The 19,368-nt window shown below is 40.9% G+C and overlaps 1 protein-coding gene across 3 annotated transcripts in view; it reads right to left on the bottom strand.

Annotated features, from left to right (window-relative positions):
- Positions 1 to 10,464, bottom strand: part of ELK3 (ETS transcription factor ELK3) — a 56,304-nt gene extending 45,840 nt beyond the window's left edge. Inside the window, exon 1 of one of the 3 annotated variants that reach the window (XM_006118283.3) lies at positions 10,051 to 10,464. Coding sequence is in view for 1 of the 3 variants with exons in the window: in XM_075933740.1 (XP_075789855.1) it covers positions 9,007 to 9,055 (49 nt within the window). In the remaining 2 variants the exon portion in view is untranslated. Of the gene's footprint in view, positions 1 to 8,268; positions 8,288 to 9,006; positions 9,150 to 10,050 lie in introns of those variants that run through there. The other 2 variants (XM_075933740.1, XM_014571086.3) reach the window with 2 other exon arrangements.
- Positions 10,465 to 19,368: the final 8,904 nt, after the last annotated feature.

The raw sequence follows: 19,368 nt of genomic DNA, 5'->3' as shown, positions 1-19,368 counted from the left end.
CTTTTAACACTATAGATATGTTTCAGAAAATGATCATGTTAAGTGAAAACGTGTTATGCTGGGTCAATTTTCTCACTGAAAATAATGGAAAAGGTGGGGGTTGCGTTTCAAGCAGTGATGTCTGTTGGGAACAGGACATAAGGTTGGGGGAGAAAGGGGACTGGGTTACAGCAGGGAGGGGAGGTGTTTGGCTCTGGGGGAGGGGAGGGGAGGAAAGGGAGAGGGGTTGGGTTGGGAGTATGCCCTTGTGATGTGTCTGCCAGGATCCGCATTGCATCCGGTGGGGAGGGGGATCACCAGGGAACGGCGTGGTGAGCGGCTTTGCAGGGAGGCGGAGAAAGCCCCACGCAGCAATGGGCCAGCTGGGGAAATCGTGTTATTCCGGGGACGGTCATGTAATTCAAAAAACGTCCCCTAAAAAAAATCGTGCTACTGTGAAAACGTGTTAAGCGGGAATGTGTTAAATGAGGAATTACTGTATATATCTCTGGGGCACTTCTAGCTTACTGCTACTGATTAAATTTGGGGGCAAAAGAGGAACAATTTCTGTGCTCAGAGTTTGCCATTGAGTTTGGTAGGAGTCTGGGCTGTTTGCTGTGTTTTGCAGTCTAGGCTTGGTTGTTGACTTCCCTAGCTATGTTGCCCTGCAATTAGGTAAATTAGCACCTACTTCCTAGCAGGAGCTCTTTGAAGTAAGAGCAGTGCAATTTTAAGTGGCTAGGCCAGTGATAAGAGGCAGCTGAGAGAGAGGGGTTGAGTCACCCATTCAAGTAGTTTCAGAGGGGTAGCCCTGTTAGTCTGTAACTGGAAAAAACAAACAGTCTAGCAGCACCTTAGAGCCTAACAAAATATGTAGATGGTATCATGAGCTTTTGTGGGCACAATCCACTTCTTCTGATGAAAGTAGTGTTTGGGCTTTAAAAAGCATAAATGCTCCCAGTGGCTGGTGAGATGAAGGCAACTTCAAAGGGAGTTTACCAGTGAGGAAGGCAGGGCTCCAAGTTTGTTTGTCTCCCTTGCTCCCACCCTTAACTTACAGATACTCTACAACAGTAGTTCTCAACAACCAGGGATATGTCCCCCCCCATGAAAGAGTTCTTCCAGGGGATACATCAACTCAGATAGGTATTTGCCTAGTTTTACAACTGGCTACATAAAAAGCACTAGCGAATTCAACACAAACTAAAATTTCATACAGACAAAATGCAAAGTTGTTCAGTACTTTTGTCACATGTTTATACTTTTATGTCTGATTTTTATAAACAAGTTTTTAAGTGAGGTGAAACTTGAGGTATACAAGATAAATCAGATTCCTGAAAGGGGTACAATAGTCTGGAAAAGCTGAGAACTATTGCTCTACAAGGAAGAACCTGCTTGGGTGGAAAATGGCATGTCACCAGCACCACCACTTGCTCTCTCTCTCTCCCTGTGGGGTCCTCCATCAGACAAGCATCCTGATCCTGGAAGCATCCACGCAGGCCCTGGCTCCGACTTGCTGGGATGGGGACGTGCATGTCCCTTCTGACAAAAGCCTGGAAGAGGAAATGACCTGGTGCGAGAGGTGTCTGTCGATGGAGCGCCTCGGAAAACAGGTAATAAGATTGCAGGAGGAAGTGCCTCAGTAGGGTCAGCATCCAGAAATCTGAGCACTTCATCAACAGGGCACACTTGGAAAGATCTAATATGGAAGATGTTCACCAACTAGAGATGACTATACCAGCACAGAGGAAGAAGGAAAACAAGCTGTTCTACAGAGAGCAGACTGGCTACTAGCCATTTTGGGCAATGGAGTGCTCCATTCCCCCACCCATATCTTCTGTCCATTGAATTGAAGAAATTGTCCTGCTAACAGGACACAAGGAGAAGACCTCAGTGGCTAAGGAATAGGAGCCACCTGCCCCTAAAGCTGGAGTCTCACAGCCAATGCACCTAGGAGAAGGCCCTTTAGGGAGCTGGTGGTTAAGGACTCCCTTCTGAAGAAGATGGAGGCATCCATCTGCTGACCTGATCTCTGGAAAGGTGTACTGCCTGCCTGCCGCCCACATCTGAGATGTCACTGAAAGGTCGCTGAGGCTCATCCATCCCATTTACCACTACCCAATGTTATTCATCCATCAGGGCACTAATGATACTGCTAAGTATGACCCTGAGCACAGGGCTTCAAGAACAAGAATGAAGGCACACAGGTTGTGTTCCCATCCATCCTCCTGATGGAGGAGAAGAGCCCAGCCAGGGACATGCGCACCCTAGAAATGAATGCATGCCTGAATTGACAATGTTGATGACAGGGCTTGGGCTTCCTCAACTATAGGATGTTGTTCTGGGAAGAGGTCTGTTGGGAAGAGATGGAGTCCACGTGACCAAGAAGGGGAAGAGCACCTTCATGTGCAGACAAGCCAACCTAGAGAAGAGGGCTTTAAACTAGGTTCAAAGGAGGCAAGGAACAAAAGCCCACAGATAAACAAACAAAAAAAGGCAACCTTAATGGAATGTTAGATTTTGGGAGGACGGAGCATGGAAAATTACAATAGGATCATAGGCGAAACAAGAGGGACATCAGCAGAGGAATTTCCTTAACAACTTAGACATACAGATGGAAGGAGAATAAACAGGAAGAACTGGTAGTATTCGAATAGAAGCTAAATTATGAGTTAATTGGTGTCACTGGAGATGTGGTGGGATTAGTTCCATGACCAGACAATTGTTATAATGGGGTATAGCTTATTCAGGAGGTATAAAAAGGGAGGCGGTGATGCATTATACATCAAGAATATAATCTTGTTCACAGTTCCAGAAGGAGGTGAAAGTAGACCAACTGATGGATATGGGTAAAGATAAAAGAGGAAAAAGCAGGGAAATCATAGTAGAGAGTCTACTAAAGACCACCAAATAACACAAATATCCAAAACACAAGATCCAGTAATAACTGGGGACTTTAACTACTTAGACATCTGTTGTAAAAATAATATGGCAAAATGCATAAGTTCCAATTGGAATGTATTGGGGACAACTTTTTTTCAGAAAATGGAAGCAGTAACATGATTCTGACCACAAGGAAGGAATAGGTAGCAATTTGAAGTGAAAGTGACCATGAAATGACAGATTTCATGATTATAAGAAAAGGAAGGAGTGAGAACAGCAGAATGAGGACAACAGACTTTTAAAAACGCAGACTAACATACTCAGGACTGCTGGGTAAGGTCCCATGGGAAGAAAATCTAAGGGGAAACAGTTGATGAGAGTTGGCAGTTACTCACTGAGATAATATTAAAGGCGCAACCATAAACTATCCTGATGCAAAGGAAAGATATGAAGAATTGTAAGAGGCCAACATTCTTGTGCCAGGAGTTCTTTAATGACCTGAAAAGCAAAAAATAATTCTACAAAAAGTGGAAACATGGACGAAAGGCTAAGGAGGAATGTTTTTTAAAAAACACACCCACAAGCACAAAGGAACAAAATCAGAAAGGCTAACGCACAAAATGAGTTACATTTATCAAGGAATGGAAAAAAAGGTTCTTTAAATGCATTAGGAGCAAGAGAAAGACAAAGTGCAGGTTCTCTACTTAGCAGAAAAGAGGGCTAATAACTGATGACATCAAGATGGCTGTCGTGTTTAATGCCAATATTGTTTCAGTCTTCACAACACAATATTAAAAATAAGGGGAAAGGAGAATGTAAGCCACAATAGGAAAAGAATAGGTTTCAGAATATTTAGATATGTTAGATGTATTCAAGTCATTGGGACCTGATGAAATTCATCCTAGGCTACTTAAGGAACTAGCTGAAGCAATCTCAGAACCATTAGCAATTATCTTTGAGAACTCATGAAGGACGGGGAATGTCCCAGAGGACTGGAGAAGGATAAACATAAAAAGGGAGGAAAAAAAAGACCAAAAGAAGTTAAGTCAGTCTGACTTCAATACCTGGAAAGATACTTTGTTCAATAATTTGTTCATCAGTCTATAAGCACCTACAGGATAATACTGTATAAGGAATAGTCGATATCTTTCTGTCAAAAACAAACATGTCAAACCAACCTAATTTCCTTTTTGACAGGATCCTGGCCTAGTGCTGAGGGAAAAGCAGAAGACCTGATACGTATTTCTTTTATTGTCTCATCTAACATTCTCATAAGCAAACTAAGACAATCTGGTCTAAATGAAACTACTAGAAGATGGGTGCACAAGTGGTTGAAAGAACATACTCAAAGACTAGTTATCAATTGTTTGCTGTCCAGCGGGGAGATCATATCTAATGGGATCCCACAGGGGTCAGTCCTGGGTCTGGAACTAGTCAGTACTTTCATTAATGACTTTGATAAAAGAGTAAAGAGTATGCTTATAAAATATGCAGGTGACACCAAACTGAGAGGCTGTGTCTACATTGATATGATTTTGCGCAAAAACATGCTGCCTGTCTACACTGACGGGGAGTTCTTGCACAAGAACACTGACATTCTAATGTGTGAAATCAGTGCTTCTTGCGCAAGAACTAGGATGCTCCCACCCACGAATAAGCCCTCTTGCGCAACTGTTCTTGCGCAAGAGGCCAGTGTAGACAGGCAACATGAATTTCTTGCACAAGAAAGCCCGATGGCTAAAATGGCCATCGGAGCTTTCTTGCGCAAGAGAGTGTCTACACTGGCGCGGATGCTTTTGCACAAAAGCACATCTCTTGCACAAAAGCACATGCCAGTGTAGACACTCTCTTGCGCAAATACTTTAACAAAAAACTCTTGCATTAAAAGTATTTGCGCAAAATCTTGCCAATGTAGACGTAACTAGAGGGATTGAAAGCACCCTACAGGACCGGATAAGAATTCAAAATGACCTTGACAAATTGGAGAATTGGTCAGAAATCAACAACATGAAATTCAATAAAGACAAAATACTACAACTAGGAAGGAAAAAATCAAATGCACCGCTACAAAATAGGAAATAATTGGATAGGTAATTGTACTGATGGAAAGGCTCTAGGATTATACTGGATCACAAATTGCATAAGATGGGTGATACTGGCCATTTCATTTCAATTACAGAAACTGAATAGACCAACAGTGTCACGATAGATTTCTGAACTGAATGTCCCACTATAACAACTTTTAAAATAAGACCTTTACCAGAAAAACATGGGATACATATGCTGGCATTATATAATACTGAATTAATTAGTAGTTAGTGGGTCATGGATGTTATTAAATGTAGGCTTGTTGCAGGCTTTTTTGTTGCTTTTTGTGTTTAAAAAAAACCAAGCATGCTTTCCAAAAATGGATCCAAACTAAAATCTATTTTAAAAGATAAACCATTTAAAATAATTCTGGAGAAGTTACCATTAGATATAAAAATGTAAACATACCCATTTATATAAATGCTGAACATTTATATAAATGCTGAACAAAGACAAATATGCATAGTTTTAGAAAAGTACACACACAAGGTTTATGGTATGTCTCGTCTGGTTTGTTTCCATACATTTACCATTTTATTTTTATGTGTAGCAAGCTGAACTTTCTCTTCCTACATCCCAACAATCTGCTGCAAATCGTGACTAATACTTAAATCATACTTAATTCAACAAATCCTTCAGCATGAGAACAGATATATTCAGTCTTTCAAGAGCTCTCAACGGCCTTGTGAATATTAACCTGATTCATTAAACAAACTAGAGACCAAGTAATCATCTGCCCAATGATTCAGGGTTAAATGATTCCTTATTGAGGAAAATGGTGAAGAAGAATTCCATAGAAAACTAGAGCTACAAATTAGTAGGGGGGGGTCTACAGTACAGCATGTTTTCAAAAGCACATTAGCCTGCCGTAATTGCCATTGGGTGTGGTCACAAAAGACATGTAGCAGTTGAAAACCACCAGAGATCTTGTTGGAAAGAGCACATAACTGACCTATGTCCTGGAATCAATCTGGTGGCTTTAACAGAAATTCAGAAGTCAGTATTCAGGCACAATTTAGATTGGAATAAAACCACCATAGGAAGGCTGTGTTGATAATCAATCAGTCCAGCATTCAAGTACATCCAACCACTCATATATTTATGTGACAGACCAGTTGATCAAACTGGACATTTTCATTGCTAATTTATCTTATATTGTGACACAGGACTCTTTGGCCTACAGATGACCACAAAAGGGTGTACAATTTTTTTAATGATCTGGCACTAATATTGCCAACTGATTAAGGCAGTCTTAGCTTAGGATCCCTTTCCCTAGGGATCACACTTTCTGCAGATAACATGCATCACAAATAACTGTATTAGGCTTCTTCCTGTTAACAAACACCACTATCCCATTTTTATCCATAGCCAAATGAAAGTCTAGTGCATTTCAGTCTCCTGAAACTGGCATGACATCATAACTGCATTACCCAAACCTACAACTCTGCACCCATATTTTTCATGAATCTTTGTTACTTAGCTTTCCTACACATGGTGCATTGTATGGGAGCATATGGCCTTCAGGCGCTGCATGGGGCTTAAATGTGAACAAATTAATGTAACATTTTCATTGTACAACAATTCTCTCATAACAGAACCCATTTCAATTCCTTTGTATCTCAATTTCAGGTATATAAAGCCATCTAATCGTTTCTACCTTCCTTTAATACACACTCCCTAATTAGCATCCATTCCAAAGAGTGTACAGTTGACAATCACATTTACTGTATAAAGACAAAAATTCAGCCTTTGGAGTGAAATACCTATGTTGAATGAAGTATCAACCAATTGGGGTAAAGTGGTGAATCAGTGAGCAGTAAGTTTCTCTAATGATTGAAAGTAAAACTGATTAGATCTCTAAAAGTAAAAGGATAAATACATGTGTGTAGTGTTTTATAAACTTTAAATGGGATTATTTATTTATTTATTTGAGATTGTGCTATTTTTCTTGGTTTACTACAGGTAAGGGATAATGTAACATTAAAGTGTATATGGATTCCCAGGGTGTAAATTTTTTTCTTTGAGTGGTATGGCGCTTGGAAATATTTTAGTTTATAAATAATCTGAGAAAAGAAATGTATGCTAGCTCTGATAGAAGAAATATTAGGTAAATATAAAGTGAATAATCTCTTTTGTAGGTAATGATATATACTTACTTAATCTAAATATTTACAAAATGAAATGGTTACAGTATAACAAACATATAAAGCATATTTAAGGGGAATCACACTATTCATAAGTGGAAGAAAAGAAAATTTGAACTTTTCCTCCCCCACTTGAGTCAATATATTTTATTTATAAAACATTTGTGGATTGTACTTTACTGCGAATTTCAAATATGTAGTACACACAACTGATGTATTACTATTTTCATGAACACCATTAAAGAAGGCATCAAGTTTTTACTTATTCTGAATTAAATGAAATGCATAAAACTAATATATACTCTGCATATGTGTAGTTTACATAGATGCAACAGATGGGATTTTGAAATTCCAACAGTGCTTTTACATAACCCTGCTTAATTAACAAAAGTGTCGATTTAACACAAAGAGTTAATGATTATTGTTAAAGACAGTCTAACAGGACTTTTGGAGCATCAAAATACTGACTGGATTATAACTTGAACTTTCTGATTCATACTCAACAGGCTTTGAAACATTACATATCCCCACTAATATGGTTCTCTCTTGAAAACTCAGATTTTCACAGAAGGATGAACTCTCTGAAAAGGGAAATAACACTGTCTGAGGATCATGTTTGATGGCTGACCAGGGATTAGGCATTTTGTATGTTTAATATACATCACCTCTAAAGTTCTTGTGTGACCACGTATGAAATGAACGTGTCTCTCATTCTGGCTGTAGTGGGCAGTAATCCACCAATGGAATTGCCTTGCAATGTGGCATTGGTCAAAAAACTCTTCTGTACAGAAATACTTAGCACATGATGAACACAGAAAATAAAAGGAAATGCTGAGGATAGTTTCAGGTAAAGATATTTCTTATGTCAGAGAACATTTGCATGTAGAACTTATTTTTCTTTGCTATTTTCTTTGTTTGCTCCATGCCCCCTTTGTACAACTTCCTATTTTAAATCAGACTGTGAGCATTTTTGGAGGGAAGGAGGATATATTTGTATGTACAACAGGGCACCAATATTGAATAGAGCCTTTGTGCCCTATGGCAGAAGAAATAAATCCTAATAAAGCCATTTTACAAACCACATAAATTGAAAGACATAAGCATGAATTAGATGTCAATTTAATATTAACCAAATAGAGTGATACAACAAAATTCTGTCCTTTCATTCACTCACCACAGTCCTAATGTATCCATCACCATAGTGTCCTGGCACCTACCAGCAAGTGTAGTTTTTATCTGAAAAAATCTATGTAATTGCATAACATCATCACATATGTCTGGAACTTATTTAGCTAAGTACAGCCTCCTAAACATCCCCCTTTCCATACAAGCCCAACTATCAAATATTTGTAAATTACATTTATGCTTAAAGTTCTGAAACTAGTCAAGATTTTGCACAAGCAAAATATTTGCTGGAGAAAGCTTGTTTGTCAGAAATTAAGATGATACCACTGACTTTTTAAAAGACTTCATGACTGGCAAGATGTTGCATTGAATAAACTGATCTGAATCGTATACCCCTAAATAAAGATGTAACTTTGTCTTCCTTTCAACTGCAATGGTAGAAAGGCTGACAGGGCTTCACAAAACCCTCCTGTGTTAGGGAACGGAAACTCCTAATGAGATTAGTTGGTGTGTGTGCAGACATTACTTAGCCATGACTAAATGGGCTCTCTTCCTGCAGCCAGTGGAAAATTCAGGGAACTTTTTCCCCCTGCAGCATGAGTCCCTCTAACCTTCAGCAAAGCCTGATCCAAAAACAACTCTCCACTTTTTCTCTTCCTCCTCTCCCCCCACGGTGAACTGTATCAAAGTGGGCTTTTGAGGAGGCGGAGGGGGGGACCTAAAAAGAGGGGGAAGAAAGAGGGGGGAAGACTACAAAGGAAACTGTAAAGAAAGCAAATACATAAACCTGAGAAGGAGAAAACCACAGAGTTTCTTTGTGAGCTGCAGTGACTCATTTTCAAGATGTTGTCTGCTGCCAGTTTCAAACCGGAAGCGCATGGCAATTAGTCTTGCTGTTTCCAGACAAGCCTGAAACTCTCCCGACACTTTTTTTAACCGCCTCCCTTTGCAGTTTCTGCAAGAGCCCTCCTCCCCACACGGCTCCCCCCCCCGCCCAGTCCTCCCTTCCAGGGGCTGCGGGGAGCTGCACACTCTGGCCCAGCGCCGGGGCGTGTTGACAAACACCCAGAGCCCTGCCCCCCGCCGCTAGTCTGAGGCGTTTTAATGTTTAAAAAGGCCCACGTGGCCCTTGCAGCTGGGACGCCCTGGGCAGCGCGTGAATGCAAAGCGCGCCCCTGAGGGCTTCCCGGGCATTTCTGTCTGGTCTGCGCTCCGCCCCAGGGAGCCCTGCAGACACCGGCCTCCTGCCTGGCAGACGCTGACTCCCTCCTGCCCTTGTCACCCCCCCCCAAGGCAACGCACGCCCCTCAGCGGCTCCCCGTTTTAAACAGGGGCGATTCCTCCTCTCCTCCCCTTCCCAGGCACGGCCCCGACTCAGACCGTGACCCCCCCCCCCCCTTGTTTCCCTCAGGCCAGGCATTGCCCCCTTGCTCCCTTCACACGGCCCCCGCCCTGCAGCCAGCCATCCCTCGCGGGGCTCCCTGCCCCCCCGAGTGGCCAGGAGGCTTCTCTGCCTTCGAGTAGATCCCCGGCTCTGGGTTCCTGCCACTCGTTCGCTTGCACGGGCTGCCCGAGGAGCTGGTGTCCCCGCACCCAGGCCGGGCCCCTTCCAGCCACATTGTCCTTGATCCGCAGATTAAAAGCCAGCAGGAAAACACGCTGGTGCCTGGGCGAAGAGCAGCCCCCTTGGCCCCGCAGCACAGCTGCAGCCACTCTTCTATTTGCCCACCTCGCCTGCCTGTCTCCCCTTTATTCTCATTCCCTGCCACTTTCCACACCTCCCCCCAAACTTTGCAATACTTAGCCCACGCTCAGAAGCACTTGTACATACCCAGAGCCTGGTGGACTTTTCCAATCTCTTCTGGTAGTTTAAAGGGAGCTGGGTAAAATCCCCTGGTTTTCCATGCTGACAGTCTTCTGCGAGCACTCTGTTGCTCTTGTAATGAGATCCTGATTTTTTTTTCTTTCTTTTTTTTTTCTTGGTTAGTGTATGTGTGTGTGAGAGCAGGAAGTTGGAGCAGTCAGACAGAGAGCCGGCTCACTTCCTTTCCTGCATTATTCCCCAGGCGGTTTGCAGTCTGTGTAAACAGGCTTTTCCTCCCCTCTCCCCTCTCTCTGGCCGCTGATGTGCAGCATTGCTGTAATATAAGACACACACATAGTAAAATGGTAACGGTAACCACACACACACACACAAACGCACGGAGCTCCAGCAGCTCCCTCTGACCTCCACCTCTTCCTGTTCTACACCCCAAGGGAGGAGCTTCAAACAAGCCCAACAAACTTGGCCCATGAACAGCCTCTACTACTAAGAGCATAAGGTGGCTTTGCAAAATAATCAGCTTTTCCAAAGATAGTGGCTCAGCGCTGTCAAAAATGAACACAGCCACGTTAATACTATTTATTAGTAATTATTACTACTTGTTAAGTTTCAGCAGTGCTGTGAGCACCCTATAAGCCATGAGAGAAGACATGGCTTTTGCCCCAAGGAATGTGCAAAAGCCACTTGATCTGCAATGCTCCAAGCATCCGCAGCTTCTATTGATTTCAGTGGCAGTGGCAGTGTAGTCAGCATGTTGAAAGAGGTACTGACCACTTTTCAGATCTGGACCTTAAATAGACAGACACCTCAAAATACATAAACACTTCCAAACGTATATAGTGTTAAAAACAAACAGGAAAAAGACAAATAAATCGTATTTAACTAGTCTAAGTGTGCTCAAAATCTCCATTTAAAATCCTAAATCTGATTCTTTGGTTTTGGTTTGACTCGTTATAAAGACGTGCCCATTCTGAAATTCAGATCTGGGTTCAGATTTTCCCTTTGTGAAATTCAGATCTGGGTTCAGATTTTGAACCTATCAGAAGATGTTCAGAACCAGGATTTTAACTGAGATTTCTCTCTATGAACAATAAAGATATACATCATTTTTTAATTTAAATAAACTTTCAATATGTCTGGTTCTGATATTGATCATATACTTCTCCAGTCAGGCCCCACATCTTCTGTATATGGGTCAAGAACAATCAATGATAGTAAGTAATAATTATACAAATACGTGATGTCCTGTCACTTCTTTTAAATCGGTAGTGCTCAATCTTTTGCATTGGTGACCCCTTTCACACAGCAAGCCTCTGAATGTGACCCCCTCTTATAAATTAAAAACACATTTTTATATTTAACTCTATTATAAATGCTGGAGGTAAAGCTGGGTTTGGGGTAGAGGCTGACAGCTCAAAACTCCCTCCCCATATAATAACCTTGCAACTCCCTAAAGGGTCATGACCTCTAGCTTTAGAACCCCCGCTTTAAATAGAATATTAAGCACTCAAACAGGGTAATTAAAGTTCAAAAATAAAATTATGTAGATTTTACTATTATTTTTGCTTGCTATTTTGGGATGCATGGCAACTATTTAAAATATTCGTGGCTGGGAACAAATATATGCTTTGATAGAAGGTAATTCTATTCAAAGACGCTAACAAGGATTGTCACGGATGCCACTAAGAATTAGGTTTTAGCATCTTGACATTTAGCAGTGGATATGTTGTAGATTCTAGGAAAACAGGTTGGATTCCACATTCTGGTCCTTTAACGTCCCTTATACGGTAGCATCGAATAAACTGAAATTTCTTCATGCATGCACATGTAAAGTTGTCAACTGATGAGAAATGCCTTCTGGGATTCATATGTAATTTTAGTTTCAAATATGAATTTGGGGGTCCCCTGAAATCTCATGAAGTTGATGGGTTGGAAATTGTTAAATGCTGCTATATTAAATAATTTACCATTTCTGGAAAAAAAATATGTATAATACATAGTCTTTACTTGTTTAAACTTTACGCTAGATTTTTAGAGCATAGCAGTTAAACGTCATTTGGAAGGCACACATGAGAACAAACTTACAGGTAGATAATCAGGATTAGCACTGGGTGCACAAGAGAGGGATTTTCATGGCACCAGTGTCAGGAAGGTGATTTGCTGAACTTTAGGGGTGCCAGAATTCCTCTTCCTGAAATTATGGTATGTTTCATTAATTTCTTCTTAAGATCTGGAGCATGGACTTTCCAGTCCTATCCTGAATTGTTTCCAATCCATGGCAAGACTACAGGAGGGAACAAATTGTTTCAAATGGGAATTACATTGCCAAACAGGCAAGTGGTTTCTTTTCCCTTTCAAAATAATGTTCTGTCATTTAAAAGATTACAGGCTATTAATTAAATAGCCTAATGATGAAACTGTGCAGAAATGATTTTTGAGAGCCCTTAGTAAAAAGCTTGCTGGATTCTAAAATTGTTACTGGGTATGGTTTCATTAGACTTCATAGTCCTCTAAGCTTCTTGGAATCTTCTTTCTGTGTTTAAATAGAAAGTAAGCTGACTGAGAAAATCCAGTTAGGTGCTTCATAGTTCTTCAATACACAGCAATGTATAATATTCTTGAAATGATAACAAATAAGGCAACAGAAAGGTAGCCGTGTTAGTCTGGTGTAGCTGAAGCAAAATGCAGGACTATGTAGCCCTTTAAAGACTAACGCAATGGTTTATTAGATGATGAGCTTTCGTGGGCCAGACCCACTTCCTCAGATCAAATAGTGGAAGAAAATAGTCACAGCCATATATACCAAAGGATACAATTAAAAAAAGCAGACGGACACTTTCGGCACATGATAGCATAAATTATATTTCTGGATGCGCAGGAATATGTATTCTTGATCTTATAACTCACTTGGTTAGGTCCAATAATGGTATCAGCAGAATGAATATGTGGACAAAGCTGGCAACGGGGTTTGTTGCAAGGGAAGGTACCAGGGTTGGTATTAGTGTGGTATGTCCTGTGGTTGATGGTAAGAATCATCTTGAGGTTAGGTGGTTGTCTATAGGAGACTATGGGTCTGTCTCCCAGAGCCTCTTGGAGTTTGGTATCCTGTTCCAATATAGGCTGTAGTTTATTGATAATGTGTTGGACAGGTATAAGTTGGAGGTTGTAGGTGATGACAAGTGGTGTTCTATTGTTGGTTTTCTTGGGTCTGTCTTGAAGTAGATGGTTTCTAGGTATTCGTCTGGCTCTTTCAATTTGCTTTTTTATTTCTCCGGGTGGGTAGTTGAGGTTTATAAATGCTTGGTAGAGATCCTGAAGCTTCTGGTCTCTGTCAGTGGGATTAGAGCAGATGCGGTTGTATCGAGGGGCTTGGCTATAGACGATGGATCGTATGGTGTGTTCTGGATGGGAGCTGGAAGCATGTAGGTAACTGTATGAGTCAGTGGGTTTTCTGTAGAGAGTGGTAATAAGGTAACCACATACAGTGCAACAAGCAATTCATTACAAATATGTAATTGAGAAGGCTAACCTAAATGAATCACATATACATGTGTCAATTTGAACTAAGCACATGGAGTCACATGCCCCCCTTGGCTGCACAATACAGAGGAAAACAAAATGTGACAGAGAAAGAAGAGACTGGGACAGCAGTGGGGCCCCATTGACTACAGTACTTCCCCAGATTTGCTAGCCCATGTGATAGGACTGCTACAGAACTTGCGGGATAGGTCTGAGGCAAGGAAAAAACTGAGGAACAGTAACTCTCTAAACTAGAGAATCCTTCCTTAAGATGCAGGCACATTTATAATTGAAACTCAGCAGTAACTCTCCTGAGTCTGCAAACTCCACAGACAGACAATGTATTGCTGTACAGTTACTATTTAATGTGATACTATATGGGAAGAGGAAACCCAGCAAACAGTGCAAAGCCCCCAGTTCTAGCTGCTGTCTCACTTATTTGTTTTATGGAAACGGGATGTAATTACTCCACCTTTATTCTTTGACAGAATGATTAAAAGGAAACTGTGAGCTGAAACTTGCAGGGTTTTCCTATCCTTGAGAATGTGGGCCAATGTTTTAATATGATTTTAATTATGACAAATAGCTGTTAGTCTAGGAATTGCAGTTCTGTTTAGGTCTGCTCTGCAAGACCCTCCATAGCTCAGCAGAATGCCCAGACAGAAATAACGCTCCAATGGGAACAGTGTAGAATCTTTCCTTTTGAAATAACATGCATATAGAACCAGTCATTCCCTATTGAGGTACTGCAGATGGCACTTTCATTGATTTAAAATGACATAAATCTGAGGTCCAGGACACTTGTGAGCAATAAATATCTCATGGTTTTTTTGGCAAGGCTTGCAATGTTGCAAGCTCTGGAGCTCAAATTTATCTAGCTACAGGAAAGAGTCTGTTGGTGAACCATTCATTACTATAGATGCACCTTGTCAGGTATCCAGATATTATAATGAAAGGTATGGCACAAAACCGGCCATACATTAGATCATTCCAACTCAGATAGTTACATTCTACCTACCTGTGTATCAAAAACTCTTGGAGTAATCAGGAATGTACTAGTTCAAGTTAGAATTACATTTAAAATGTATGTCTATATATTTATTTTATATCACTATATTGTCCTATTGTAAAAGCAGGTATAAAATAATAATATCTGCACCTCAAAACTTGCAATCAATGAAGACAAGTGAACACAAAAAAATGGGGAGGAGTAAATAATATAATATATATGATGTTATGTACATATTTGCATTTATTAAGCCATTATAAATAACTGACAACTGTCCTCATCTGCCTGCAACCTAGCTTTTATTATCTTTTATTAATTATTACTTTTATAGACCTCATAGTAGATTTAAGAAAAAACATGCTTATAGTACCTAGAGATCAGAGCAAAATTGTGCTAAGTCCTGTACCAATACAGATATAGACATGATCCTTTATGAGTTTCAATGGAGAACAGAATCACAGTAAACGTGGCCTGAATTTTAGCATATTTAAAAATATATTAATATCTTGAACTTACAGGAATGCACAAGATTTATAGTCAATTTTAAAAACACAGTAAAATCTGTCTTAAGAGAGAGACTCAAACTGGTTGCCTAATAAAGGATGTCTAATAAAAATGAGGAAGAGCTATACATTGTAGATGTGGTGCTGCAGTAGGGGAAACTCCTACTATGGGGTTGGTGGGGGACTTCTTTAAACAGTTGGCTTCTTGTACAAGTTTGATTGTCTTTAGACATCAGGGACTTAAGAAACATCTAGGGTGCATATATTTTGCCTGGGTTCACCCTGCCCCATCAGGTTGGTAATTCCAGTTGGCAGATCACCAATAGCAGTATTATGTCCAACTCAGTTGCAGTGCTGCTAGTCACTAGTTACACTCTACTCCCTTGCTAACATGACAGCTGTCATCGTGGTCAATGATAAGGCCTGAACTAGGAACTCTGTGACTGAAAGAATAAAGGGTATGTCTACACTATTGAGTTTTGTGTGGAAACTAATGTCAATATACAGAAGCTGCCAAAAAAAAGTCACCAAAGTCTTTAAGAATATAAGAATGGCCATACTGTGTCAGACCAAAGGTCCATCTAGCCCGGTATCCTGTCTGCTGACAGTGGCCAATGCCAGATGTCCCAGAGGGAGTGAACACAACAGGTAATCATCACATGTTCCCTCTCCTGCCATCCATTTCCAGCCTCTGACAAACAGAGGCTAGGGACACCATTCCTGCCTATCCTGGCTAATAAGAAGGGATGGGCCTAACCTCCATAAATTTACATTTGCTCCCTCTGTTGACAGATTGTGTCCACATCTAAGCTCCACTGTGATAATGGGAGCAATGCACTGTGGTTATGTATTCCACATAACCATGAGACTACTGTACACTGAGCCAGCATGCAGGGAGCGGAGGGGAGGGAGGAGAGGGTTCCAGGTGTTCTGTCATCAAGAAAAGGGATTTAAATTTGGCAGGACTTTCAAGGGGGTGGGACAGGTAGCTGGTCACCTGGCTGCAGGGCAGCAGAGTTCAAGCTGCTGATCAGAGGGACTGATTGGGTATTGTGGGCTGCTATCTGGAGGCCAGAATCAGCGACAAAACACCTCAAGGTGTCTACACTGCATGTGTGTCAAATAATACAGGAAGAGTAAAAGACAAAAGTCCTTCATGGAGCTGGAAGTTTTTTGTGGACAAGAAAGACTGGTTTTTGCAACAAAAATCGTATCACAGTTCACTTGCTCACACAATTTGGCCAAAAAAGGGCACTTTTCCTCAACAAAATTTGCCAGTGTAGATAAGCCCTGAATCTTTTCAGCTTGAAGAGCCAGGTTTTGTCATTGGCATGATAATAGACACAGCAACAAACATTGACAGTGGGTTATATTAGTATATTGCTAGAACATATTACACCTGCTCCATCAGGTCACCTTTTTCTAGACAACTGCTTATACCTGACAAAGCCTCTTACAGCACAATAAACATTTTCCACATTCACCATATTTTACTTGTGAATGAATGTTTTAGGGTAATCAAGCTGCTAGATTAATTTTGCTAATCATCCACACAGGATAAAAATCAAAGTCCTTTACTGCACAGTGTTTGCAGAGAGCACATACAAAGCATTTCATAAAAGGTTTTTCTCCAGCTAATATCTGTCTGTTTTATTTGTGTCAGTGACCTCCCAGCCATAGCCTCAAAGCTTTTCCACTGCCAACAGAATTCCCTCAAACCTCTGTGCTTCAAACAAATCATGATCAGTTTTTTCAATAAACAAAAAAGTCCCACAAATTTCTTCTTCATTAATTTATCCAAAGTATTTCTGCTGCACCCATCACTCTGATTCCTAGGTAGAATTAATCTCCTTTTGGGTGGAGACACAATAACATCACTGCATTTATGGCTCATTGTAACAATCTGTAACCTACTATCCCTTCTTTGTAGTAGGTTGCAGAGGTCTTAACTGCCCTCTTTACCTTGAATGGTCTCTTGCAAAGTGTGTTAGCACCCAATGCTAATCAATCTGTTCTGCCTTTTATTTGTATGGGGATGGGAGGAAACAGAGGGGGACATTTGAGAAAACAAATTTTCAGAGTGTTCTGAAAGTCACCAAATCTGGACTCTTGGGCACTGTCTACACTACAAAGTTAAAAACAGGTGAAGTGTCCACACCTCAAGTGCATTTTTGCCTCAAAATATAATACAGTAAATCAACAGGACAGAGGCCTTTTGCTGGTAGAGTTATTCCTCTCCCCATAAGGAATAACTCATTTTTGCACTATAGCTCTTGTGCAAAAAGCCATGTGTGGACGCTCTGCAGGGGTTTCTTGTGCAAAAAGAGCCTATCAAAATAAGCACAGGTGCTCTGATGTCCATACAATGTGGATGCTCTCTTGCACAAAAGCATATTGCTTGTGCAATGCACTTTTCAGGTCTGGATGCGCTTTTGCGCAAGAAGTTTTGCAGAAGATCTCTTCCACAAAAAGCTTCTTATGCAAAAATCCTGCAGTGTAGACAAAGCCTGGTTAATCAAGATGAAAAGGACATTCAAGAATCAAGGGCCCCTTTATACCATGTTTTAGCCAAGGACTTATTAACTAAAGCATCTCATCTGATCTCATCTGCTAGAACTGGGCGTAAGGTAATTATGATCCAAACTACTCAGGGCCTTTATAAGTCAAAACCAACACTTTAAAGTTTTCAGATAAACCAATTGTTAATTAGTGTAGATTATTAAGCATATGCCTCATGTGCCCTTTGTGGGAAAGATGTCAGCATAATATGTCATAACTGCTCTTAGTACACTACAAAAACCAGTTCTTTGGGGTGATTTTTTGTTTTGTTTTTCATTTGGGGAATGTCTGCACTAGGAAATTATTTTGAAATAACTTATTTTGAAATAATAACTCCCAAAACAACTATTTCAAAATAAACTTATTCCCCAAGGAAAGCAGGAGTTATTTGTTTGCAATAGCCAGACCCTTATTTTGCAATAACAAGTGTGGTAGTGTGGACACTCTGTTTGTTATTTCAAAATAAGGGGAGTTATTTTGAAATAATTCTCTAGTGTAGACCAGGGCTTAGGGAGGTAAACAGTTGGATCCACATCAACCTTTCAGCATTATACACACATCTCTCTATCTTGGAACAATGTACTTTCTTCTTGTTTAAAGGAGCGCCTGCTATCCTTCATTTGTGGAGAAATTGGAGAATGTCCAGAGAAGAGAAACAAAAATGATTAAAGGTCTAGAAAACATGACCTATGAAGGAAGATTGAAAGAACTGGGTTTGTTTAGTTTGGAAAAGAGAAGACTGGGGATGTGATAACAGCTTTCAAGTACCTAAAAGGATGTTACAAGTAGAAGTGGGAAAATTATTCTCCTTAATGTCTGACAATAGGACAAGGAGCAACGGGTTTAAATTGTAGCAAGGGAGGTTTAGGTTGGATATTAGGAAAAACTTTGTCAGGGTGGTTAACCACCAGAATAAACTGATTGGGAAGGTTGTGGAATCTCTACGGGTATGTCTATACTACCACCGTAGTTCGATCTAGGGTGGTAATGTAGGCAACCGGAGTTGAAAATGAAGCCCGGGATTTGAATCGTGAAACGAGGAGTAACGGTAGTTCAGACTAGGAAGCCTAGTCCGAACTACCTGTTCCGTGCCGCGTGTAGCCGCGCGGCACGGAGTCCGCACTAGTGGACATTTAAAAATGGCGGCGCCCGGCGAGATGCAAATGAAGCCCAAGAAATACAAATCCCGGGCTTCATTTGCAACTCCGGTTGCCTACATTACCACCCTAGTTTGAACTGTATGTAGACATACCCTACCACTGGGGATATTTAAGAGCAGGATAGTTAAACATCTATCAGGAATGATCTAGATGGTGCTTGGTCCTGCCGTGAGGGCAGGGGATTGGACTCGATGACCTCTCAAGATCCCTTCCAGTTCAAGTATTGTATGATTCTATATTCTGTCTTTAATGTAATTAAAATGTGATAGTCCTCTTAGGCCATAGAATCATAGAGCTGGAAGAGACCTCAGGAGGTCATCAAGTCCAGCCCAAGGCAGGACCAATCCCAACTAAATCAACCCAGCCAGGGCTTTGTCAAGCTGAGACTTAAAAACATCTAGGGATGAAGATTCCACCACCTCCCTAGGTAACCCATTCCAGTGCTTCACCATCCTCCTAGTGAAATAGTTTTTCCTAATATCCAACCTAGACCTCTCCAGCTGTAACTTGAGACCACTGCTCCTTGTTCTGCCATCCATCACTACTGTGAACAGCCTTTCTCCATCCTCTTTGGCAC

The sequence above is a fragment of the Pelodiscus sinensis genome, chromosome 1 (assembly GCF_049634645.1).
Source record: "Pelodiscus sinensis isolate JC-2024 chromosome 1, ASM4963464v1, whole genome shotgun sequence".
NCBI classification, from domain to species: domain Eukaryota; kingdom Metazoa; phylum Chordata; order Testudines; family Trionychidae; genus Pelodiscus; species Pelodiscus sinensis.
The sequence above is the reverse complement of the archived record's forward strand: the minus strand, read 5'-3'. Positions and strand labels throughout refer to the sequence as shown.